Source organism: Falco punctatus (genome assembly GCF_963210335.1).
Source record: "Falco punctatus genome assembly, chromosome: 10".
Taxonomy (NCBI): Eukaryota; Metazoa; Chordata; class Aves; order Falconiformes; family Falconidae; genus Falco; species Falco punctatus.
This window is the reverse complement of record NC_137590.1, coordinates 30,924,933-30,951,017: the sequence shown is the minus strand read 5'-3', so window position 1 is coordinate 30,951,017 and position 26,085 is coordinate 30,924,933. Positions and strand designations below refer to the sequence as shown.

The window sequence follows — 26,085 nt, the reverse complement described above, 5'->3', positions numbered from 1 at the left end:
GCAGCAGCTTCTGCAGCAGGTTAACCACTGAAGATGACATGTGTACAGCTGTGCAAAGCCTGGGGCAGCAGGGGGGAAGCTGACCTGTTCCAGCTCTGCTCAAGGTGGAGAATGAGACTTCAGAGTGGTTGCTATTACCATGTAGAGCAAACACAAGAAGAGTTGCAAAATGCCTCCTGAGTGTAATAATGATGAGCAAGTCCAGTTGAACACCCTCTTACCAGACAGCAGAATTCTCTCTGACTTCAGACTGTGTCAGACCAGCTAACGGAGCAAGAGGTTTGATTTCTTTCAGGTTCAGCTGGAAATGTCAAGGCAGCTCTGAGACTTCAAGTTATTGTGGTCTTCTGACTGGTCTAGCTACAGTAGGTGTTGTGCATCTCTGAGACCGCTGAGGCTGAAAGTTAGTTTGCTGCCTGTCAGTGGGTTAGCTCTTTGATCATCTTAGGTAGCTACTAGTTCTGAGAGCATCGCTTTGTGTGAGGAAACATTCTTAAACTTTTAACAAGGCTATTTAAAATCTGAAAAACTTCTGAATACCTGTGTCTGTGGCATGAATCTAACTATAGAAAACTTACTGTCTCCTACAGAGTTTGTGCTTTGTTTCTGTCTTGCTGGAAAGGTACGCTCAAATGTATTGATGCATACTTCTCAACTTCTTTGAATTTAAAAAAAGTCACTTCAAAGCTCAGCTTTTGAAGTGAAGACACTTTTTTCCCTTTTGCTATCTAGAAGTTTTTGCACCCATGCAAATAGATAGACCGTGTATCAGGTAACCAAAGGGTTTGATATTTTATCTGTGCAACTGATTTTTAGTCTTGTATAGTCTACAAAGGATGAAATTCACTAATATTTGTAAATTTGAAAATACCCAGTATCTGTGTTGGTGGGACTGTTTGGGAAAATAGCCTTAGATCGGAAGTAGAAGGCTTCCTTGTCCTAATATTATATGCCTTCTTCCAAGTACGTTACATTCCACACATTTTTAATAGTGGCTTCCCCTCCTCCATGGCTGCTTTGACTTGCTTTGTGGGAGGACTTGAATATTTCGACTGACACACCAGAAATCTTCTCCCCCAAAAAAGAAACCGATAATAGAATTGTTCTCTTTGAGCAGAATTTGAAAATAATCTGATTGATGCTGACTGGGTATCTGTTTGGTGGAACTCTGGCTGGGGCTTTTAAAATCCCACAGAGTTAGGGATTTTGCTCCAGGTCTAAGAGTTTGGGATTTTTCTAGTTTAAGAGCTAAAATTGCACCTTGAAATCCTGTATTCTGTGCATTTCTTCAATTTACAAATATTCTGAAGAAAATAAACAAAAGCCCTGCATCTCTTGATGTGATCTCCTGAAAAAGGCGCTGGCTGCCTCCCTGCGTGAGGGAAGGTGGTGATCTGGAAGAATTTGTTTCAGGGTGGTTGCAGAAGATGAATAATTTAAGCTGGAGCTGCTTGCTTCAGACTAGATAATTGAGGCTGAGTTTTTCTAGCAGCTGAACAGTTTGTTAAACTTAAGTTTCCTGCAGTACATGTAGTTCAGCTAGCTGTTTTGTATGTGAGTGCTTCCATGTCAGTTGAGTAGCCTGAGATTTTTTTTAATTGTTAAGTGTCTCAGCTTTTCCCCAGTGCTGGTAGCTGTTACGAGATGCTGCTGTGATTGCCTAATGCTATTCAGCTAGGTATTTATCTTTTTCCAGCTTCTTCCTCAAATGGATTATGATACCTCTGGTCTCTCCTAAATCTAGAAAAATACGTGAAGTGTAGTTGGTAGAAGGGACCTGCATTACTTGATTCTCCTGGGTAAAACCCTGCGTGTGCTAGTTCTGTTAGTGCTGACTGAACACCTCTGAGTTGGAGCACAGGCTTGTTGTCAGCTTCCACACTAGTGCGCTGTTGCAAACCAGCGGCTGCTTGCTCTTCTAGCAGCGATTCATAGGAAGATATCCCTAGACTTGTTTTTATGTCTTACCTTCAGGGTCTGGCAATCATTTCCTAAACTTGAAGCGTGTAGGCTGTTGGTGCCAAAGCATTTTTGAAGAATGCTTTGTTGTAACTCTGCTTGCTTTCTGATTAAAAAAAAAAAAAAAAAAAACCAAAAAAACCCAAAAAACAAACAAACAAAAAAAAAAAAAAAAAAAAACAAAAAAACCCAAAACAAACCCCAAAACCAACAATGTGCTAGTGTGGTCTTGATTCTGTTCAACAAGTTTGTAATACATAGGGCCCATCTGATCGGTTCTGAGTGCCGGTCATTATGAAAGGTTGCTTTCAACACATGCACAGGAAATGAGTCTGGAGGACTTACCATTTAAATTAAACCACTTTCTAACGCTGGAAGAAAGCTCAAAAGAGAAACAACTTTAATTGGTAGTATCCAGCCTGTGTTTGTAAATAATACTAGCTTTGCTGCGTGTTAAAAGCTGGCTGAGCTGTGTGGTGGTAACGCTGTGTTCAGGGGTACATTCACACTTCACTAGGTACGAATTAACCAGCGAGAAGATACGGTGATCTGAGCTGTCTGGAGGCTTCACCTATGATTACTGGAAAACTGAGTAACACTGAATAGTCCATTATTCTAAGTATGATGAAGTTGAAGAACCTGTTTCTAATCTATAAAAACAAGAAAAACTAATGTGCTTTCCTGTGGTTTCGGTGCAGAACGCTGGCTGCCTGTGCATTCCACACTCTGTTTTCTCTTCACTGAATGCCTTTACCACAAGATCACTACTCGCTAGAATATGGGAGCGGAAATAGCAGTAGGTTGTGGTTTGTTTTTTTTTTTTTTTTAAAAAAAAACCAACAAAAAACTCCTCTGATCAAACACCGTGCACTCTGAAACCTTCTTCTGAAAGCAAACAAATTGAAGGTCTCTGCACACTGCTCACACGTTTTGAGATGGCATTTGCTGCACTGTTACCTCTATATCTTTAAACAAAACGTTTGCATAAGTTCTTTGCTCAAGAAAGCAATGAAATAATGATGTTCTCTACTTATAATCATACTTTAGTGTGTGTGCCTGTCAGACCAGGGAAGAATACTGCACATTAAAGTTTGAATTTAGGGATTGCTATATAGGTGATTTTCTTGATGAAAATGAGTGCTTTTAGGTGACAGAGTTCTTTCCTTTAGGACGAGATGTTTTAAGCTGTCTTCCCTACTAGATGTATGATAAAGCCACTTTTTCAAGTGCTGCTAACCTTGTTACAGTACTAGAAGGCTGTGGCATGCAATGGATTTGCACTGCTGTACATGTTATGAGTTGAGCTCAGGTAACTTACGCAGCTGCTCAGACTTCTATCAATGTGAACTTGTTTGGAGAGAGAACTTGAATTTGTTGGGGTTTTTTTCTGGTGTTTGTGTGTGGGGATTTCATAAGTGTTCTATCTCATGCTGCAGAAACTCCTAGGTTGCCTTCTTGCACCTTGCGTGGGATAGCTAATTCTTCTGGGGCTCTACCTTCCGCACAATAGCGTTAGCTGCTGCTTGGATTATGGCCTCAAGAAATGAGGTGAGGAACGGATGGATTGCTCGGGAGGGGTCCAAAAGGTAACTAAGAGCAGCAAGGTTACATCTCAGGAGTAATGGCTTTCCCTTCTGGAAAATCTTATGGGACCCATCAAGTTGAAAGACTGTAAACTACCATTGTGTAGCTGATTGTGTAAGTTTTTGGCATTTTTATAGCATTTGATAGTGTAAGTTTTTTAATTTGTGTTGTTAAGATGATAAAGAAAAAATCTTCCTTGTAAGTCTCTGCTAGCCTGTGTAGGTTTGTACTAGTATCCTCTTTTGAGCTTGCTAACTGCTCTAAGAATATTGGTGTAAGTACCTTTTTCTTGAATGGCAAAATACCTTAATAATGAAAAAACTACAGAGTCGTTTTGTGGCAGTGGCTGTTCATAGAATCTGTCCTAAAGAAGGTAACCCATGTTATTAAAGATTTGTTACAAATTAGTAAACGTAAAATCGGAGAGAGTGAGCAGCAGTTAATGGAACCAAGTTGTCTTAAGTGGAGAAATACGACTAGCATGGTAGTTATTTTTCATCAGCCCTTGCCCTTCTTCACTTTGATCATACTTGTATGTGGTTTAGATAATAATGTTTACCGATGCTTTTCATGACCTATATTCATCACAGGATGTGCACCTGTGTTTTCCAGCTAGTGGTGCTTTTTCTCCTCAACTGATGTCTGTAAAGGAATACTACATAGAGAAGTCGGCACGTATCCTCTAATGCAAATGAAGTAAATCATGTGATCTGGCTGCTCTGTGCAGGCTGATGGTGGCTCGTAAGTTTAGAAAACAAGTTTATTTGAGAATTTATGTAAATTCTTTGTAAGAATGAGAGCACACAGGGGACAGAAGGGAAATCACCTTGCTGGAAACCCCCCCCGAGCAGATCTTGACTATATGCTGTTACTAAACTGAAGTATCTGAATTTGAACCCTTAGTTTTTAAGGTCACATCTTCAACGAGCCTAAAAATCCAAAAGCCTGCCAATCTTGAGCATGGGATGATGAACTGGTCAACAGAGTACAATGTAGGAGAAACGAATGCTTTACATTTTTATTTTCCCTTAAAACTTGGAATTTTGTTAAAATACAAGATCCTGTTTTATTCAGAACAGGAGTAGCAGGAGAAGGAGAGAGTAATTGAATCTATTCAAGTGAAATGTGGTGGAGAGCTGTCCTTGAAGATTTGTGTGGACTTATGTCGGTGGCTCTGAAGATTTAGCTGTGCTCCCCTTGTAAAGCAGTGCCAACAGAAAACTGGGCTGAAATGTGTTTAAGCATAGAAAGTTACAAATTTGCAAAAGGGTGAGGGAAATATTTTGCTTAACTGAATTGAGCTATGTTGTATGTGAGCTGGTGGTGCTTCAACCCTCTTCTAGTTGGTATGGGACATTTCCCTAAAGCGAAGCATGTGGAAGAGTAAGATGCAGTTAACAGAAAGGAAAGACCTTTAGGTGGGGAGAGTCTAAGCTTTGGGACACCAGCAAAGACAATACTAGAGGTACCCTCTTGAAGGGTTTGTGTCAGCAGTGCAGGTGGTCCCTCTGGGGTTTTTAATGAGGGTTAGGTAAGGAGCAAGGGAAGAATGCAAAAAGGAGGATGAGCATTTCTAGATCTGATGGGGGTTTGTGTGCTCTCAATGGCCTTGAGTTCTGGAGATTCATTTAATAGTCTCCAGAGAGCTGGCTGCTCTGCTGGAGGAAGAGCATTTTGATGTTGAAGCCCTATTTGCAGTATTAACTTGCCAGCTGATTACTTAAGCAAAGCTGTGTTTGCAAGCCTTAGATGACAGAACTAAGAGTGGAAAATGGCTGCCTCGGTGCTGTGCTATCACAGCATACGTGGCTGGGTTAATATTTGGAGCACTTGTGCTTCAAACAATGAATTGCAACATCCATCATTTCAGGAGAAAAGCTCTTTGCTGGAGAGCTCAGGTTTTGCCTGAGCATCCAGCTCTTCAAAGAAACAAAGTACTGTTTTCTTTTAGCTGTTTGTGTGCTTCTGAATGAAACTGTCTATACAGCGTTTGCTCTCAGTTTGATCTTTAAGCTCTCCTTCCCCTTGGAGGAACCTTGCTCACAAACTTTGGGTAGAGAACTATTCTGGAACCTGCTCTAACATACTGCTAAACAGGATGTTGGGGAAGAAAATACTAGACCTTGCTTTTCAGTGATCCTAAGGCCTATGTGACTCAAGCAAATGCTTCTGGCTTGAACTGTGAATTCCCTGAACAAGGAGGGATTATCTGTGGATGTACTGTTTAGTGCAAATCATGGGGTTTTTATCTGTTACTTAGAATCTGCTCCAGCATGGGAAGTGATGCTGCTTTGTGTAAAACTGCTCCAGTCTTTCATTTGCCTTCTTTACAGCTACCATAAATGGCCATGATGTAAAAACATGTGTTGACTGTGTGTGGTGGTTGATTATGTAGCACCTCAGCTGAATGTTTGCTTGCAGTTTCTTGATGTGGTTCATAATAGATGTGGCTTTTCATAATGTGAAAGTAAGTATTTGCACATAAAACCGTAGTTTGTGGTGTTGGATGGTGTGAAGCAGATCTTAATATGAGAATTAAGTCTGCTAAGGCTCGTCTTTAGCATACTGTGTCGCTGGGGTTAATTTAATGCGGACAGTGCCTTACAGGAGGTGGATATGTATAATTTCTTTTTGCCTTGGTTATAACAGCACTTGGTCTGGGGGTAATTATATTCTTGCTGAGATAAAACAGGCCTTGCTATTAAAATAATATATTCTCTTACAAGTGTGAAGGCTGGGATTAGCACTTAACTGCTTAGGTCCTCTAACTCAAAGGTCATGCCAAATACTCATCTAACACTGTTAATGCTATAGATGTTAAGTATTATGTTGGTTATCTCTATCTTTTTGTATTCCACACTGTCTATGATGATTCCAACCAAAAAGTGAGCTCTCTTGAGTTTCCTGCTTGTTTCGCTGCCCTGTGATTTGGGGTGATGCTGACTAAGAGTAGTACTACACCTGCAGGTGCAGAGATGAAGGGGAAGAAATACTGTGGTAGGTTTTAGTACAAGCAAATGTTTTGCTGGTAAATTTTTTTTAGATGGAAATTGATGCTTGCTTAAATACGTAGACTGAATACTGAAGGCAAAAGCATTTTAAATAAAATTTGAAAACATAAGCATGCTTCCATTTGACTGTTACTCTTTTGCCTTTAAAATCTAAAGTTGCTGAGGCTGAAAATTATGGAACTACTGAAGAGCATTTGAGTTGTGCTTATTGGGGCTTTAGGATCTCTACGTTGTCCCTGTACATCAGCCACCAATCTAACTTTAGCAAGACAGCACTTGTAACCAGTACTGTACTATGAAATCCTGCTCGCATGTCAGGATCAGCAACTATAAAACCACTCCGTTTCTGGTTCCTGGAATTGGAGTCTGTACACATTTCCCCATAGGTAAGTTGTGACAATTATCGGTCATATTGTGCTTTTAAAGCCTTCCTTAACTGGGAGGATAACGCCACCCAGGAACTTGCTTCTGTCAGCCTCCCTAGTAAATGTTCCTGTTGCGAATGATTCGGGTCCACGACCACAGCGCTGGTGGGGTGTGCCTGTGTGCAGCTGCTCGCTTGGTGGAACAAAGGAGTGGGCCCTCTGTGCACCCTGTGCCAGGAAGGCATCTCCCCCTTGCTTGTTGTGTGATTCTGATGCTGAAGTGACTTTGGGTGCACTGCGAAAACAATTCGGGTAAATAGGTGCTGCCCAGTTTGATACTCTTGAACCAAGCACAAGCAAGGATAGATTGCAAGTCAGGTGCACAGAAAGTGTTAGGCTGGACGTAAACTTCAGGTGTTAGTCTGCAAATTTGCTGGTTTAAAAGTGAATTCAGTGATTCTGATCAACTTTGAGCCACTGAGGTGTGGATGTAAGTGTAACACAGGCATTGGAACAGACCTCAAAAAGAAATAAAACATAGAGGCTTGGAGCTACTGCAGGACAGTATGTTTGGGTTGACTTGATGAGACAGTGACACAAAACATGAAACAGTAATTTGTAAGAGTGCTAGTTTGGGTTGTTGTTTTTATTTCTATTTAGGATAAAATTTTCTGTGTTACCTCCTGTATTTCTTATAGGAATTTCAGCTCTCTGTCTCCCCATGTAAAAGTCCTGGTATATGTGGCTTTGCTTCTGAAGGGTCAGAAACAAAATGTTGCATTTCCTATTGTAAACAGTCCTCACGCACTGTAGTGCAACTTGGCGCTTGATGAGAAAACCAGTCTGAGTTACAGTGTTGTCAGACGTGAAGGAGGAATAACCTTTGATCTTGAAATCTGCTGCTGGTGGTAGTAAGAGAGTCTATGAAGATACTCTTCAAGGACATGTCTTAAACTTCTCTGCAAGCACTGATTAGGCTGGAAAGAAAAGCATTGTACACTGCTGGTATCCGTGGTAGAAAATACTCAGTATTGCCTCTTTCAAAGTGGTTTGTCCAGCTGAAGCTTCGTTTCAGTTGCACACGTCCATGCTGCAGGTTCCTTGAACTCTGTATGTTGGATTTCTAATCTCTTGTTCTTACAGAAACCTGGAGTTTTTGAAAATAGTGGTATTAAGTTGAACCACTACTTATGAAGCAGCGGTGTCTGCATTTGTGAGACTAGCCTCTATTTAAAATATTTGTGTTTTTCAATGAGCATCATACCTCATCACTCATGATTTCAGGTCAGCCTGCATCACTAAAATCTGCATCGGTATCTCTCTGCTGCGATGGGGTAGGATTTCTCTGTCTTGCTTCAAGGGCAGTGTAACTTAGCACATTGCTGTGCTGTTTGGTTGACAATGACAAAGTCCAGTCTTTTTCTTTTTTTTTTTTTTTTTTTTTTTTTTCCTCTTCCGCTCTGTCAGAATCTGATCTGTCGAATGCTGTGCGTGATCAAAGAAAACAAAGGGACTGCTTGTGTGCCAGGAAGATCTGAACACACTGAAAAGGCTTACACAGCCTGCCCTACCTTGGAAGAGATCCCCTTCCCTCCTTCTCACTCTCACAATTAGGTGGATTAACCTGATGCCTTAGGTTAGAGACAAGTCAAAAAAGCTTTCTGTTTTTTGGCTCTAAATCCCAAACTTAAGGTTATGAGTATTTCTCCTTTGATGTATCAGAGTTAAAAATCTGATGCTGAAATGTCAATCTCTTGAAAAATTTCTTTGCAGAGGGGACGTTAAGGTTATGGAGCTTATTGCTGGACTCAAGAGTGACTGGCACGTAGGTGCTCTGTTCTCCTTGGTCCTGTGGGAGCTTGTGTGCTAGCCCTGCCTGGAGCTACCAAATCTGAAAGTACAGATCGCATGGAAAAAACACTCGCTGACCAGTACAGTTGTGTTGTGCTGCAGCTTCATATGTTGACACTCCTGAATGATTCACACACTTTCAGGTAGTCCTTTAGTTTGTAGGTAGGTAACAAATGCTTTCATTAGCATTTAAAATTTTCATGTCTCAAACTGTATATTTGTATATTTTACTTGGGCAAAGATTTTGGAGGAAGACTGGTAGTAATTAACCTCGCTAAGGAAAATAGATGGCTAAATAACACGGCTGTAATTTCAGTATTCTTGGCACTTCTGGTTATGGCACTTTCAAAACTTAAAAGATTATAGTAATTGTTTGTAGTCTGCAAAATGAGTCTAGACAGTCTAGTCTCAGGCCAAAAGGTTGGAGTTGAATAAATACATAATTTGCGTAAATAAAGCTATTAGAACTGTGCTTATCTTCTGACACAATAGTTCTTATTAGATACAAGTGCTATTTTATAGCTTTTTCCTAAATAATTAGCTTCTAATGATCAGTCAATAAATCTTTGAAAAATAGTGCTCCAAGATTTGGCTAATGAAGCTGAATGTTTTCATGCTGGATATTGTCCAAGCTGGTGTTCAAAAATTCCATGGGATTAACTGTGGTAATAGGAAAAAATTACAGGACAGGAACTAGTGTATTGCTATCTATAACAACAATGATCTCACAGTATAAATGAGTTGTGTTACTGGGTCTGAAAGAGTAATCTCAGCTTGTAATTACCTATGTCCTAATGATTCTGTGTCTTTCTTTTCTAACAGAACAAGTGGTATGATAAAAACTTCAAGAAGCTTTCACTGTCTTGGTTCAGTCCTGGTTTAGCACTTATATAAATAAGCAAGCTTAAAATATGTGTATATATATATATATATATAATTAGAGCTGGGGGAAGAGACATGGCTTAGTGACATGCTGTGAGCTTTCCTGAAGTGTCTGGACATTTAAAGGTGGTTTGCAGTTGGTTAGTATTTAACATGGGGTTTTTAAAAATTTTTAGCTGGCAGTTTGAACTGTCTGGTCTACTGATTGTGGTGTAGGCAACAGGGGAACCATGGTTGAAGGTCAGGAGTAACGATGACAAAACCTCCTTCTTCCACTAGCAGGAAATTGCAAATGTAGTTCAGTTATATTGTGAAATGCTACTCTGCAAATATTTAGTCCTAACTTGAATCATCCTAGAAAACTGTAGGCTCTGGATTTATTTAATGGACTAGTTAACCTGGCTGTATCTCATGTTGAACACACTTTAAGAGGAAGAATGCGGAGAACTTGCCGTTCTCAGGCTTCCTACCTGGCTCTTTTTGAGTAACTGTGGTCCAAGCCCATGTTTGCTTCCAAGGTATTGCAAAGCTGCACAACTGACATTAGCCCCTGGCTTTGTGGAGAGCCGAGATGTAATGAGTGAAGGCAGGAAAAGGCTCTTACTACCTAAGATGGATCTTACCCTTCTTACTCTGAAAGTAGGAAGTATTAACTTCAGAGATTGCTTGCCTTGGCTTGCTGTGCAGGCCCAGGGCTCGAATGTTTTCAGGTACTTAAAATGGGACGCAGGAGTTAACATTACTAAAATGCGCTACAGTTGCTGAAGTGAAGCCTTTACTGGTTTATCTGGGCTAGAAATACTTTTTACCACGTTAATGTAACTGTATAGGTCCAAGTGTCTGTAACCTAGGCAAGGCAGTCTGAAAAGTCCAATCAACAAGTAATTTGTTTACAACTTGAGCCTAGTTTAAAGGTTCTGATTTGATGTGAATACCTACACTCTCATCAAGAGGTTTTCTGCCATGGAATTAACTTTTCCAATATGCATTTCAGTTCATCCAGTACATTCCTCAAGGAGTTGGGAAGTGGCTTCTTTCTTAGTAGACTGTGAATGCCCTGAACATGGGTCTCTTCCTAGCCTCTAACCTGAAGTCTGTTGCTGACTGTTTTAGATAGCTCTTCACTTCAGTAACTTAAACCTATTTAAATTGATTGTAAGTCTTACTCTGTTACTGTACTTACATGTGTAAATCCAAAGCTCGTGTGTCACACAGTCTATCTTGAGGTGTTGTAGTGATTTAATGTGTATGCAAACTTATTCCAGTAACTTCTGCCCCACCAGAGATTTGAGTAACCTTGCTTTCTTTTCACTTACAGTTATGTTGCCTATTATCTGATTATACACATCCTAAAATGAGATGGGTACTTTCTAAAAGCTGCCATGGGCTTTTTGAGAAAATAAAACCTGAGTTCGTCCTGAAGAGCTTGTGCGAGCTGCTGTGTTGAAAACTACCTGAACCTGATAAATTGTTATGGATGAAAAGATAGTATGCAGAAAATATTTTAAAACATTCCTTGAATTGCAAGTGGCCAAGATCAGGAAGATTAAGTACTTGTTGTGTTCATAGTTCTTGCATGTATTTACTGTGAAGCAAAACCAAAATTAAATGAAATAAAGACTCGCTCTGCTTGCAGTATAGAGTACACTTTACAGTCAGACATGTTTCAACTTGAGAAATTGCACAGCCACCTTCAAAGAATTTAGTAGGTGCTTACTGGCATTAAAAGGCATTAATTCAAGGCATTACAAAGAAGTCTTAACAGACAGTGAAAGTGTACGTTCTCTGATCTTGAATAATGAAAACTGCATCACCAGGAATTACTCAAGAGGCCAAAGTTTAATGCATATATTGCTTAAAACAGGTCTCTCTGAGTGTACTTGGTGTCTGGTGTAGTTTGATTTTTGAGACATTTGAGAATTATAAATTAGAGGTGAATGTTCCCAGGCTGGTGAGCTGCTAATACTGAGTTGATGTACAGTGTGGAGAGCTGCAAAGCCAGTAACTGAAAGGAGATGTAAGCACAGTGCAGATCCAGTTTGAGTTTAAAAGGTGAAAGATGTTTTAAAAGTATCAACCTTTTTTTTTTTTTTTTTTCTTAAGGAACATAGTTACATAGTATTTAAAAAGATGTTCATATGCATTTAAAAAACCCCACTCTCATCAGTATTCATGTTACGTGCATCTAACCAGTACCCACTCTGTCCATAATTAGAATTGTAGAATCCTTTGGGTTGGAAAAAGACCTTTAAGATCATCAAGCCCAAGTGTTGAGGCTGCATTGATGAGTTACCCGAACAGTATGTTTAAGCGGGGCAGGGTGTTGGCAAAAAGGCATGTAATATTATAATCAAGTAGTTGTAACTGTTATTCTTTAAACCTCCGATTTGAACATGCACGGAGGGGCTGCCTTAGTTACCTTTTGAAGACTCTTCTTTCCCCATGCAAGTCTGCTGCCTGTAGGTGGATGCCTATGTGGTTGTTCTGGGTTTTCTTCTGCAGAATCTTGTAACTATCTGTTTAGCAGTTAAAACCTCTCCAGATGTCTACCTGTAAGCCCAAGCTGTTTTGCAAGTCGTGCCTTGCATGCCAGATTTGAGGGAGAAAAGGGAGATTCTTTCCTGTGTTGCTGCAGTGCAGGTAGGTTTGGAGAAGGTAAAGCTGCTTTATTATAAGCAGGAGGTAGTGGAGGGCCAAAAACTAGCAGGCTGGTTTTTAGGAGTGTTGAAAGGTGCAAAGAACTGACGGATGTTTCCTTTCAGAGCATAAAAGTCAGTTTGATTTCAGGCTTTCATCTTCCCGAGCCTTAGTCCACTGGGTGACCTGCACCATAGGTTGATGCTGCAGAACTAATGTGGCTCTGAAATCCCTAACAGGAGTCACTCTTGCTGAACTATGGATGAGATCTGTGGAATTGCCTAGCATATGGCTATCTAGAGAAGCATCAGTGGAAACAAGTGGTTTATAGATATGAAGTTCAACTTTTCATTTAGGAAATAAGAAAATTAAAAGCATGTAGACAGAATTAAGATCTGTGGATTAGTTTTCAGATTGAAGGTGCTTTGCTCTCTATATCCTTTCTCCCCTCGCTCCCCGCATCCTAACTCACGTTTCCCAATGGGAGGGAAGCAAAGTTAGTTTTGTTTTTAGATACTTTGGGTAGTGACTGCAACAAAGCCTGTAAAGAAAAGAGCCATGTTATGTTTGGCTATGTGCAATAAATAGTGCCCATACACTGAACACAGATTTCTTAACTGAACGAGCACATCAGAAAAACTATTATCAGTGTATATGGAAGGGCAGGGAATGGAGAGAGAAGAGTATGTGGCTGTATAATAAGACTGACTCATGCTTTGCTTAGTGTTTCCAGACAAAGCACAAGGTCTTGCATTGCATAAACAAGTTAAGGGGAAGACTTACCTGTACTTAACCAAGTCAGATGTTTATTTTTGTATCCTACTATATCTTATTCAGAATTTAAGATTTGTATCTCTTGTTTTCAAATCATGTGTTGGGAGGTAATCTTATGAATGTACTCTGAGGGTACCATCAGTTATTCAAGAACTTTGCAATCTTTGTTATAATTTTCTTCTTTAACAGAAACATTAAGTATGTACTTAACCATAAATATCAGTATTATGTAATACATGTAATGCTAGTTCTTCAGGAATAAATGATAGCATCACAGAATCATTTAGCTTGAAAAGACCTTTGAGATCATAAAGTCCAACCGTTAACCCAGGGCTGCCACGTCCATCACTAAACCATGTCCCCAAGCACCACAGCTACGTGTTTTTTAAACACCTCCAGGGACAGTGATTCCGCCACCTCCCTGGGCAGCCTGTTCCAATGCTTGACTGCCCTTTCGGTGAGGAATTTTTTCCTAATATCCAATCTAAACCTCCCCGGCATAGCTTGAGGCTGTTCCCTCTTGTCCTGTTGCTTCTTATCTGGGAGAAGAGACCGACCCCCACCTGCCTGCAGCCTCCTGTCAGGGAGTTGTAGGGAGCAATGGAGTCCCCCCTGAAATGAAAAGAACTTTTTCAACTTGTGTATTTCCAAAAGGTTTCACTTGTATATGGCTTACATCATCTTTCCTTTACTATAGCTTTCTTCAGTTTAATCCTCTTCTCTCTTTGTGTGTCAGTTTTCACTGTTCATAAAATTATCAAGTGTTTCTCATCATTGGATAATTGCAGTAATTGTGGTTACAAATGACATCTCTTTCCCTGGATAGCCATAACAGTGCTGGCAGTATACATTAGTACAGCGGGAAGTAGTGTAAATCGAGGGAAGTATCATGGATTACTTACAAGCACTGACTTACCTTTTAATTTATAGTTTTTGGAAGAAAGGAACAGACGCTCTTACTGTTTGAGTAATTAAAAGAAAGTAGCTCTTAAAGATCTGTATGAATATGGGATAACTGGAGGAGGATACACCTGGCCTTCTGTAGCATGGTCCAGTGTTTTATTTGTTATCTCTGCAGTCTAGTGTTTGTTAGCATAATTCTAGACCTTTGGGCCCCTGCTATCCCTGATGTTCAACACCAAATTCTTTCTTCTACAAAGTGTGCCTCTTTACATCAGCAAAGCATGCCCAGTGCTATCTCAAGCACTGCTATTGACAGTGGTGGTGGGTTTGCTGTGGGTAGCCCCTGCAGCCTTGCTGGTGCTGTTCCGTGGGGTGCCTGAGCCCTTTGCAGAGGTGGCACACCCTCTTGGCAACCCCATCAGCATCCATCTCCTGTTCTCCCCGTTAGACCTGCCTGGAAAAGCCAGGTCCTACTGAGCCACCTGTGCTTGGGGAGGTATATGGTAAGTAACAAGCTTGTCAAAGACTCTGAGATCAGTGGTGTGAGCTTTTTTTTGTCTGTCTGTCTTTTCTGTGACCTGAGTGCGTGAGGCTCTGCAAAATACTAAATTTGTATGTTTTGCTGTGTCTGTTCCTTTATCCTGGAATGCAGCCTGGGTTTACGTTTGCTTCCAGAAGTCAGTTCGGGTTTTTTCCTGCAAGTTTTCCTTGTTTTCCAGCCAGCCAGCTCAAATATTTCCAAAGTGATTTGAGGAGCATCCTTTGTCTTGTGAAAGGAGGTTCTTCAGGTAACCTTTTCAGGTGCTGGGGTTCTAGCAGCTGCTTTGCTAGCTTACCAGTTCTGCTCTGTGAGTTAGCTCTGGACCAGAGCCAGCCGTAGTGCTTGAGTCAGGTGGCAGGTTACTGCCACCCATCCTCCAGGAACATGTCTTGGTGACATCGAACCTGTTTGTCCTCCCCTAGGGACAGGGATGGGAATGTAGATGAAAACTCCTTGAAGGGATCTCTGCCCTCCTGCAGCCTGGAGGGGAGGGCATGGTGTGACCCTGTGGTCACCTTACTATGGACTTGACTGCTGTGTCGCTCTTGCACAAGAGCTGAAGGCAGAGGCTGTAAGATTTCCATGGGTGGCGACACAGTGAAAGTTAAGAACAGATTTCTGCAGTCAGCCGTTTAGATCTGAATTCCTGGTCTGAGAAAGCTTTTACAGTGTAGCCAAATACCTCAAACAGAAAGGTGTCTGCTTGCAGTCCTACTAACTGGCCAGGGCACTACAGTCCTGGTCTTACAACACTGCACTGACTTTGTGACTTGGAACAAATGCCAGAAACATGAAGAAAGCTGTTTGCAAGAGAGAACTTGGTCAGGTTTCCATCTTTTTCTGGGTTAAGTGTTTCTGATCTGTTCACTGCGGTGCATGATGGGGCTGTAGCAGGTACTGTTGTTCGTTCTATACCCATGATGAAGACGTGCCACCACAGATCGTGAATTGGACTTTACATCTGCTGAGTGGGACAGGAACAAACAGATGTTCTTGAAGTGGAGATGAAATGAGGAAAAGAAATGATGGTGTTAGAGGTAGTCTAAGGAGAAACTGCCAAAAGAAATACTCTGTTAAGTAGTGCTTAAAGCCTAGGAGAGGTGTCTTGGGATCATGTATTTCAGGTATTTGGGAATGTACTCAAGTCTAAAGCTGAAGCTTTGGTGTGTAGCATCTACCAACATGTTTGTTTTAAGTTCTAACTTACAAATTCGAGCTAGAAAGGATTTTTGGGCTATTTGCAATGCTGAAATTGTAGATGGTATTTAAATCTGGAGCTGGTCTGTAACTCCAGCTGGAGGGTGGAAACCCTTCTATTTCCTTTCCTTCACTGGGTTGAAACTGAAAATTTAAATGTGGAAAAAATTTAAATAGGCAACTAGTGGCTCTTTGAAACATTAAGTGTATTTAGTAAATACAAATGGAGATTATAGACAAAGAGAGAATGAATATGTATTTTGGCATGTACCACTCCTTTAACTTACTCATAGTGGTGCGCTTTCACTGTGCTGGGCTGTGTTTTGTTGCATGTCCTTCAAACGTTGTGTAAAGATAAAAGGAAGCATGTTTTGCAACCAGCCTCTGGGCTGCAGTGTGTAGCAGCTCCCTGTTGATAGTTTCGGACTTTTCTCTCACATTAAAAGTTAAATGTTGATGCAAAAGAAAGCAATCCAGTGGCTTTCCAGCTTGCAGATGTTGGTGACCTTCCAAAGAGTAAATAAGAAAAACTGCATGAGAGCTGTGAAACTGCACTGGGGTTCTCAGTTTTTTAGTGTAAGATCTCTATTTCCATAGTTATTTTTATTAATATATGGAGCGGGACTCTTGAGCTTGTAAGCAAGCCCAGCTAATGAAGGAATTCCCTTATGTATATTAAAGGCAGCATAACAGAGGGGGAAGATGATAAACTGAAAGGAGGTTTTCACATGTTCCCCTTGCCAGAAGACTTGAGTGATTGAAACAATGATTTAGGGATTACTATTACCTTAAATAGTAGGTAATATTTAAGGCTGCTAGAGCAATACTTGGTATAATTGTGTCATTGTTCCCGAGCACTGCAAGTAGACACTCCTGTGAAGGTCAGGAGGCTGCGTTTGAAATAAGTTTCCAGATTACAAGCGTGCCTATAGGAAGGGATTTTGGTGGTGGGTTGCCCAGCTGCCAGTGATATAGATAGTGGGGATGAGGTGGGGTTTTTTTTGTTTTTTGTTTTCCTCTGCAAAACAGCTTGTGTCCTTGGCAGGCTTTCCCATCTCTGGACTTGATTGCCTCAGCACTCTTAGAAAGAGGAAACCTAGAAAACTTGTTGCATAATATTAAATTGGATGGTTGATGAGACTACTGGGCTCGGCTTCTTGTTTCCCTTCTAGGAGGTGGGTGGAAAGCCTTGATTTTTGCTAGTGATTAAGGGAGTGTTGTAACAGAAGGACGTGTTCAAGTTACTGTCTTAAGAAATGAAATTTAGTTTCTTCTAACTATTTCCTGCAGGCAGAGGCCAGCCGTGGTGGAGCCAGCTGAATGAGGCTTGGCTCCTCCTGATCTGCCATAGAAACTCCTGGAAGAGCACATGTGACAACCTGGTTGTAATGGGTCACAAACCCTAGAGAGTGCTCCAGTGTGGTGTGTGCCAGCTGGCACCCGAGATACCTGCTGTAGCTTTCTGGTGTTCTTGTCGTTCAGCAGGGCAACTGCCTTCCAGTGTTGGGACTTGCTCGTACAGTTTCCGTAAAGGAGACAGCAGCAGGCAAGACCTGGGTATTTGAACACTGGGGGGAGGGTGTGCTCCTCTGGCTTGTCTGGACTCAGTGTCAGTTTAAACCACTAGGCTGGCAGGGCTTTGCATCTGCTGGGATTGCACTCCTGTTGATCTTTGAAGCAATTCTTCTTTGGCTTCTACGAAGTTATTGGGGTCAGGGTATGGTCTTGGGCTTGCTGGGTGTGCAGGCACCTGCCCACTGTGGCAGGCTGGCATTTAGAAGTAAAGGTACAGCCTCACGGGGTGCTTCAGGATATTCTCTGCCATCCCTTAATTCTTCAAACACTGTGCAGCAGCAGCAGCAAGGTCTGTTTCTGCTCATGTTGTGTAGCAGACTGGGTCTGCTACATCTAATTTTTGTAAATGAACCCTGACTGAATGAGGCCTGCAAGCAGCGGCTGACATGCTCCCTGTGGCAAACAGTCCTGGTGCAATTTGGGAAGGCTCCTTCAAAACAGCAGCTATTTTAGGCACATGAGTTTGTCCAGTGCCTGGAGGTAAACCACAATGCTAATTGCCTTGCAAACCTCTCCTGTGGTGGCTGTGACAGCAGATTTGGCAGCACAGCTCCATGGGAGGGAAGAAACTGCTCGTAAGAGACTTGTAAAATGGGGGAGCTCTGGCATCATTCTGAATCTGAGATGCAGCCGATGCTGGATCAGGCCAACTTAGTCCTGTTCCCTTTTTTGCAGGAGGAACAGTGTTCCATCTCTGTACGTAGTATGGCCCACTCGCTTTGTGTGTAGTTTCCTTTTTAGAAAAAAACCAACAACACAAAACCAAAGGAAAAACAAACCAGAAAGGGTGGAGGGAATCACAGTAATGACCTGGAGGTGACAGAACACGCTGCAGTTCTTGGCCCTTGGACAGACAATGAGGAAAATAATGAAGAATTCCTCTGAGGTTATTATGGTTTTCTTTTTCTGACCTTTGTCAGTGAAAAATACTGCTCTTGTTGGAGATAAACCTGCTGCTTTAGGTGATCTTCTAATACTGATTCATGAGAGAGAAATAAATTGATTCCAAATTATCCCTTTTATTTAAAACTTGACTGACTTTACTGCTTTGTCAATGTAAAGGGTCAGACTAACTGAATTCTGTGGGATGGAGGAATGGGAGTTGAAGCTGGAGACAGATAGGGAGTAACTTCAGACAAACTGTGTGCTTTACCTTCTAGTCAGAGTCCTGAATTTCTAGATACACTGGTAGTGACACCATGTTTTAGTCACCTCATGGTTCTTTATAAATACCACTTTGTTTCCTTAATGAAACATAGGACCTAAATTCTATTCCATGTGATTGTCCCCTCTAAAGTCAGATTCTGTAAATGGCTTTATTTACGGTCTTGTATGTTGGTCTAAGTGAATTTCTTTTCCATCTTTCAAAGTCTGTTAAAAACCACAGAAGAGTTGGGACCCAGTTCATAGTTTATTAATTCATGCCTCAAAGTCTGTTCTTAAGCTTCTGGATAGCACTTCTTGAGTCATGGATACAAGTAAAAGAAAAAAACAAGGACAGTTTTGGAGCCAGTGTTTTTTTCCTTCTAAATCTTCAGAGAAGCAAGGTAAAGGGACAACTTGTAGTTGGAATAGCATCATTTTGGGGCTTGCTCTGTGGTGAGATGTTCTGCTGCCTGCAAATAGGCACTCTTCTGCTGGAAAACTTGGAAGTTTAGGATCCCATGCCGGTTGGTTTGTTTGAATTTTGGGGGGAGTGGGTTGGTTTGGGTTCCTGTCCTGTGTGGGTGGGGTTTTGGAAAGGGTTGGAGGGGGCTGGTTGCTTAGCATGCATGAATGTTCTGAACGAGGGAGGAGACCATTTCTTAACCAGGAATGTCCGACTTGACTTACATTCTGAAACACTGTGAGAAAGGAGTGAATTACAGCAGCTCACGTGCCGCAGTAATCTCTGGTGGGAGAGATAGCTAGGGTTCTGTCCTTCTCACAGAGGAACATGGTTGTTTAGTTACTGCTACCTTTAGACAGCTGGTTACACAGTGGTGCTGTTGATGCAGAATGACTGAGACTACTGTGTAGGTGTATCCTGAGCGGACAGTTTACTGATGTCTACTTAAAATGCAAAGGAGATAGGCAGAGCTGATCAGTGTCTCCGATCTAGGGGTCAGCAGTTTTTCAGTATGGTGCCAGCTCGAAATTAATAGATCAACAGCAACCTGCACATGCTCTTCCTGCAGCCAGTTGCATGATGGTGAGGTTATGGTATATGAGCATAGGCTATATATAGTATACACAGCTGGTAAAGTGTGTTAAACTGGCGATGTGTTCCTCCCAGCAAGGCAGCTGCAGCCTGGTCGAGGAGCTCTGCTGGGGAGTCCATGTCCATGCTGTTAACCCAGAAACCTGGTGCAGGCAGGACAAAGGACTGAGCCAGCTCTCCTGGGCAGCTCCGTCTTGAAACTGGCCGTGAGCAAACACAGCCATATTAATATGGCTGTACCTGCAAGAGCAGAGTTAACTGCATTCTGCACCAACAGTGATGTGTCTGGAGAATTCTAGTGGGCTAGTGTTCATGGGGGTTTTTTTCGTTTGTTTTCCCCACCATGCCATCTGTTAACTTGACTTTGGTAAGCTTGCAGGAACAGATTGGTGTCTCTTGGTATTTTTGAATTTCTGTGATCAGAAAGACGCTTCAGTGACAGCTATTAATTTTGACATGAATAAGGAGATGCGCCCTATTTTTGGTGATACCTTGTTAATGCAAGAACAGCACCCCTCCCTTTTTTTTTTTTTTTTTTTTTTTTGATTCCTAGGAGCCAATATTTAGTTTTAAAGCACTCCTGTTTCTCTGCTGGCTTACAGAACTGACTCACGTACGCGGGTGGTACTCCTTCCGTTACTGTGGCATTCATCTGGGTGTGTACATGCCCCGTGTGCTTGGTTTCTGAACAGTCAAGGTAGTACACATCCCCAGTGCCTGCTCCGTTGATCACGGAGGGGGAGGAATGTGATAGGAGTTCACATTTGTTGTGCCAGTGTGCTTTAGCTTTGAGTGGAGATAACTTTGCTGTGACTGTGTGCAAGCTACAAATCCACTGTTGGAAACCCGAACTTGTTGCCTGCAGGCAGTAGTGCTAGCCTAGAGTTTGATACCAGGTCACAGAGTCTCTAGAAAGATGTACCAGGATGCGCTTTGCTTTGCAGTTTGGGTAATGTGGCAGACTGGCAGGATCTGGTGGAGCCTTGTGCTTATTAAGCAGTGGGTGACACCAGGCGTTTGGTGGCTTGTACTACTTTCAGGTAGCTGTCTTTCTGGTGTGTGTGCTTAAAGTCATTAAAACCAGGAGAGAAGTCCTGGGAACAAGGATGATCATTTGAAAGTTGAATAGAACTTTAGTGGAAGTGCCACTTGTGCTGTGTGGAGTCGTAGCTAGAAACTGTTATAAAGCTGCTAGAGAATTCTAGCAACAGCTGGGAAAATCCTGGCACTTCCTAAAATTACTGGCTCTGGGAGTGGGGGAGGAAATCCTGGAAACTTCTGACCCCTACCCGAAATTCAGAGAAACTGAAAGTTACTAGAGACCTTAAAAATCAGTGAACCCAAAAGTTTTCTAGGGATTCCTTCTGGGAAGTCGTAGGAGTTACCAGAAATCTCTAGAAAATGCTAGAAATTCTGGGGGAATTACAGTAAACTCAGTGACTCAGCTAGTAATTTCTACAATTTACAAGCATTTACTAGGAACAGGAAAGCAGTTACCTGCTTTTTGGATTAAGTAGCACGTGGTTGTACACGGGTAGAACCTGCTCATCTTCCCTAAGCTGTCAGGTGTACGGTTCTAGCGTCTTGCTCGATGAGTGTCCTGCATCGTGCTTGCCTTACACAAACTTGTTTTATTTTCCACAGTCCTATTTTGTTACGGATTATGATCCAACGATTGAAGACTCCTACACCAAGCAATGTGTGATAGATGAAAGAGCTGCGCGCTTGGACAGTGAGTAGCCTGGCTGAAGCAGGGTGCTGGCAGCCCGTAGCTGTTCGTGTCTGTTTGTATCTGTGTGCACAAAACGTGACGCGGGTAAGCAACGGTGCAGCATGTGGCTTTTATGGAAGTGTGCAACTGATGAAAGCTACCTACCTTTGTCTTTTTAATGAGATACCCAGGATTTGAACTGCTTATGCTTTATGTATGTGTGTGTTGTTCTGAATTGCATGTTTTTTTAAGAATTATTCTGGAAGCCTAAGTTGCCTACAGAACTGGGAGAATCTAGATAACTCCTGGCAGCTACCTGGGTGACAAGGTGGAATGAAAAACACATCACTTGGCTGTTGTGTGCTGCCTCTCCCAAGTGCAATATAAATGCTTTGCTTTAAAAGTTTCAGTTCTCCCTTGTCAGTGACTTCTTCAAGAACAAACCAGCGGCCCTCCCAACCCCCATCCCTATGTCTCCCTAAGCATTTTCCAGCTGTTTCAGCTGGTTGTGAAGTAGCAGAAGTCCACCAAACTTTGTTGTTCAGTTTGTTTGGTAGGTCTTGAGTTCTTCAGTCTAAGAACTCGTTGGGAATCTTAGCAAAAATCCAGTAGTATCTGTGAAAAGTGACCTCTGCTTAGTTACCATGTACAGGTGGGGCTCTCGCAATATCCTGTTAGGGAGGGTTCTCTTTTTTTCTCAGTCTGTACTCCTAAGAACATGAACTGTACTTAATCAATGTTTTGCTTATGTTCAGTTCTGGATACAGCAGGACAAGAAGAATTTGGAGCCATGCGTGAACAGTACATGAGGACAGGGGAGGGTTTTCTGCTTGTTTTCTCAGTCACTGATAGAGGAAGGTAAGTGATGGAAAGTTACTGAAACAAGTTGTAATTAATCTGTTGTAATTAATCTTAAATTGCTGTTTATCCTTTACTGAAGTAGTCTCAAACAAGAATGTTAAGTGTGCAATCACTCTTAGATTCTGTGGTTTGACGCTCTTTCAGTGCTAATGAAAACCCTTGTTAAACCACTTACTGAAAGCGCCTGTCTCTTGCAGTGGATGGCTTGAAAGCGTACACCAAAAAATGACAACTCTATTCAAGCACTTCATTACAGTCCAGAATACTAGCTCCCTGGAAGCGACAGAAACTTAAACTAAGGGCAACATGCTGTGATGTCTGATCAGTTCTTAGAAATACCCCCTTGCCGTGTGCTAGTCGGTGTCGAGCAGCTGGCTCTGGATTTTTGGACGGGTGTATCCAGTTCAGGGTATGTCTCTATACTTTTTTGCAGGCAGTGCTCACTGCTTACACCCTGAATTGACTGGAACCTGCATAACTGATCAACCGCAGAGTTGAGATGAAACAATCTTTTTAGAAGCTCACAAGCTTGGTCAGGTAGCTCATGATCATTGTAAGAGTAGGAAACTACCATGTATACAGACAATCAGTTAATATTTTGGCTGTGGTCTTGCTCCATGGAGCTTCTCAGATATGTAGTAGTAAAGAAGTGCTCAGAGATACGTTCTTCCACTTGTTTTGACTTGGAACAGAAGAGCAATAAAATGGTAAAAAAAACCACCCTGTCTGTTTCCCCCCCTGCCTTAAAGATTCAGTCTAGGCTCTAATTAAAATTACTTCTGATCTTATTAACTGCTCTATAATGAGAATTAAGACCAATATTCTATGGAGCCTGAGTGTGTTTCCATTGGATTTGTACCTTAACACTTAAGATGCTGCTAAATGTATGCATTCATCTGTCCAGAAGAGACTCTTGCACTTCTGTCAGAGATCTGTGTCTGGATTTAAGGCATACTGAGAATTTGTGCTAACGTAAATATTTTTGCTATAGGTGACTGTAGGTTGTTTGAAGTATTCATGTGAACTCCTTGATTTGTTGGGGGGGGGGGGGAACCAACCTAAATTTTTGTTAGCCCCTCTGGCTAAGGGTCTGCCTTGATTTGAAGCAGGTCTTGACACATTAAAACTGCATATTGCTCTCCTCTCTGAAATCCTTCAAAGACTTCCGAAGAGCAGAGTTTTCATTTTTGTTCTGATAGCCATTTGATTCAAGACTTGACTTGCCTGTCAATGAAGTGTCTGTCCTGCTTCTGTGGAGGAAATTAATTCTGAAACAAGAAGAAACCTAGATGCCTTCATTGGTAACTTCCAACTCTCTTCCTCTAGTTGGTACAGGCCTCTGAGCAGAGTATTAAAACGGGGTATCTCAGTGGAGGTCCAGCTGTACGTCATGGCTTACCTTCCTTCCAATTCACCTTTCTTCTTGTGATTGCTTTACACAGATGAAGTGGATTGGCATTGTAATGTCTGACTACATCTTTTTTTTGTGTGGGTTTTTTTTTTTTTTTTTCCAAACTGCAACTTTTACTGATGGTCATCTTGCTTTTAAACTTTGGTTTGCAGATCTAGGTGTAAATGGCTTCAGACTATATGCCTGGAATTAAACATTCTGTGCTTCAAAGGATATATGATTGTCTGCAAGCATCTGAAGCTCCTTGTATAGTGATTTGTGTAGCTTTAACAGTGTTTACTTGAAAGGAGTGATATTATTTTTTTTCCTCCAAAAGACTTTGTTTAGGCGAGAATTAACTGTTTAATAGTGTCGTGGTTTAACCCTGGCTGGTAACTAAGTACCACACAGCCCCTTGCTCACTCCCCTCTCACCCAGAGGGATGGGGAGGAGAATGGGAAAGGAATGTAAAACTTAAGGGTTGAGATAAGAACAATTAAATAGGTAAAGCAAACGCTGCCCACACAAGCAAAGCAAGGAATTGATTTCCTACTAGCCACAGCAGGCAGGTGTTCAGCCATCCCAGGGAAGCAGGGCTGCTCACACAGGGGTTACTTGGGAGGACAAATGCCATAATGCCAGATGTCTCCCCCTTCCTCCTCCTTCCCCCCCAGTTTATATGCTCAGCATGCTGTCATACGGTATGGAATACGTCTTTGGCTAGCTTGGGTCACCTGTCCTGGCTGTGTCCCCTCCCACCTTCCCATGCCCCTCCAGCCCTCTGGCTGGCAGGGCCTGAGAAACCAAAAAGTCCTTGACTGAGTATAAACATCACCCAGCAACAACTGAAAACATTGAGTGTGCTACTAGCATTGTTCTTACACCAAATCCAAAACACAGCACTGCATTAGGTACTGAGAAGAAAATTAACTCAATCCCAGCTGAAACCAGGACAAATAGGTGGCCCTTGGAGCTTTCTGCTTTGCTTGCCTTCACTGGAGCACAGCTGCCGTATTCCTTACTGCTTGAGCAGCGTCAGTACCTGGTTTAACTTAGTTGGTAACTGGAAAGAATTCTGATCACTTAGCCCTACCATTTTTCTGTTTTTCAAGAAGTAAAATATTCCAGCTTTACAGCTTCCCCCAAAATTCCTAGAAGTAGCCATGGTGGTTGCCAGCTGAAATATTGATCGCTAGGGTCTCCAGGCTGTAGTTTAAATGTTCTAGCTAGAGCTGAACTCCAAAGTTAGTGTTTGTAGGATGGACTCTGGTCGCTTGATTCTCCGCAACACATTGGCAGCCAGGTTCCTCTAGGTTGAGACACGGTAAGTGTTCTGCTCGCCCTGCAGCCCCCCTGAAGTCCTGTGCATAGCTGATGCTGTGACTTGAGGATTTTTTTAGTTTGTGTTGAATGATTCTCTAACTGGTCATACTGTGCTGGTGGAGCCTGGTGGGGTGCCCGCAGCTGTCTGTGCTTGTGTGGCACGGCAGGGCAAGCCCAAATAGGTGACTCGTTGTTTCTGAACTTCTGCAGAACCTGGGAATCTATGAATTGGTACACTGATGCTCTACTGTTACTCTTTTACAGTTTTGAAGAAATCTATAAGTTTCAACGACAGATTCTAAGAGTGAAAGATCGCGATGAGTTTCCTATGATTCTAGTTGGTAATAAAGCAGATCTGGACCACCAAAGACAGGTAATTCACTTGCTGTTAGTTACTACTCACTTTCTTCTAGAAACTTAATGGTTTTCTTCCCAAAAATAGACTGGGAACAAGAAACAAATGAAAAGAATAACATACCATACTAAGTAATTCCAATGCAAGAAACAGGACTACACTAAGTTTCTGTCCTTGAAGAATCTTAGAAGCATGATGGCATTCCACATATGGCACATCTTCTGTCTGACTCAGTGGGGTTACGTTGAGACCAAATCTATTCGCATACAGAGCTGAGAGCTTTCTGTCATGACTTGATTACTCAGGCATGAACATGTCCAGTTCCTCTGTTCTGTTCCTCACCACAGCACGCTGTGCCAAGCACAGTGCATTCCTGCACTAGCTCTAACGATCCTGAGACTTCAGTGCTCTTGCTTTTACCGTTCCCTGCTGCTATGTATAAATGAGTAGCCATTTGCTGTCTATTTGACCACTAGTCTTCTGCATAACTGACTTAAAACTTTAAAAGTTGGAAGTACAGCAGCACAGTTACTGTTGTATTTATAGATGTTAAAATAAAAGTTTTGAAACTAGTAGATTTCAACCTCTGCTCTAGTTCTAAGAAAGCTTTAAAACACTTGGTTTAGAATGATTTAAGGAGGGGTCTTAAATGTTTTCCCTATTCACTCTTGATTTTTCATGAATCAAACTGATTTGAGCTGAAATGAAAATTATCTTACTATAGCAGCAGGAAAGGAACAGGCATCAAACTTGTATTTTTCTTCAGCAACTAATTTTGGAAGCTTAGTATTGTCTCCTGAGACAGTAAGATGCCTCTTAAAGCTCGGTAGCAAATATGATTGATTTTTTTCTTGTCTGACAGTAAACTAAATATTACTAAAATTTCTGTAATTATTTTAAGAGTTTCACAAGCAAAACACAGCTTTAAACAATAAGCTATTCTCAGATTTGTGTACCAGGACATGA

The 26,085-nt window shown here is 41.7% G+C and overlaps 2 protein-coding genes across 3 annotated transcripts in view; one reads left to right on the top strand and one right to left on the bottom strand.

Moving 5' to 3' along the window:
* RIC3 (RIC3 acetylcholine receptor chaperone) overlaps positions 1-26,085 on the bottom strand; it is a 415,628-nt gene that overhangs the window by 172,074 nt on the left and 217,469 nt on the right. The gene's annotated exons all lie outside the window — the stretch shown is intronic.
* The window catches only part of RRAS2 (RAS related 2), a 46,055-nt gene that overhangs the window by 10,924 nt on the left and 9,046 nt on the right, over positions 1-26,085 (top strand). For both annotated transcript variants that reach the window (XM_080404834.1, XM_080404833.1), the window contains exons 2-4: positions 21,124-21,211; positions 21,946-22,048; positions 25,029-25,137. In XM_080404834.1, the coding sequence (XP_080260960.1) occupies positions 21,124-21,211; positions 21,946-22,048; positions 25,029-25,137 (300 nt within the window). The remainder of the gene's footprint in view (positions 1-21,123; positions 21,212-21,945; positions 22,049-25,028; positions 25,138-26,085) is intronic.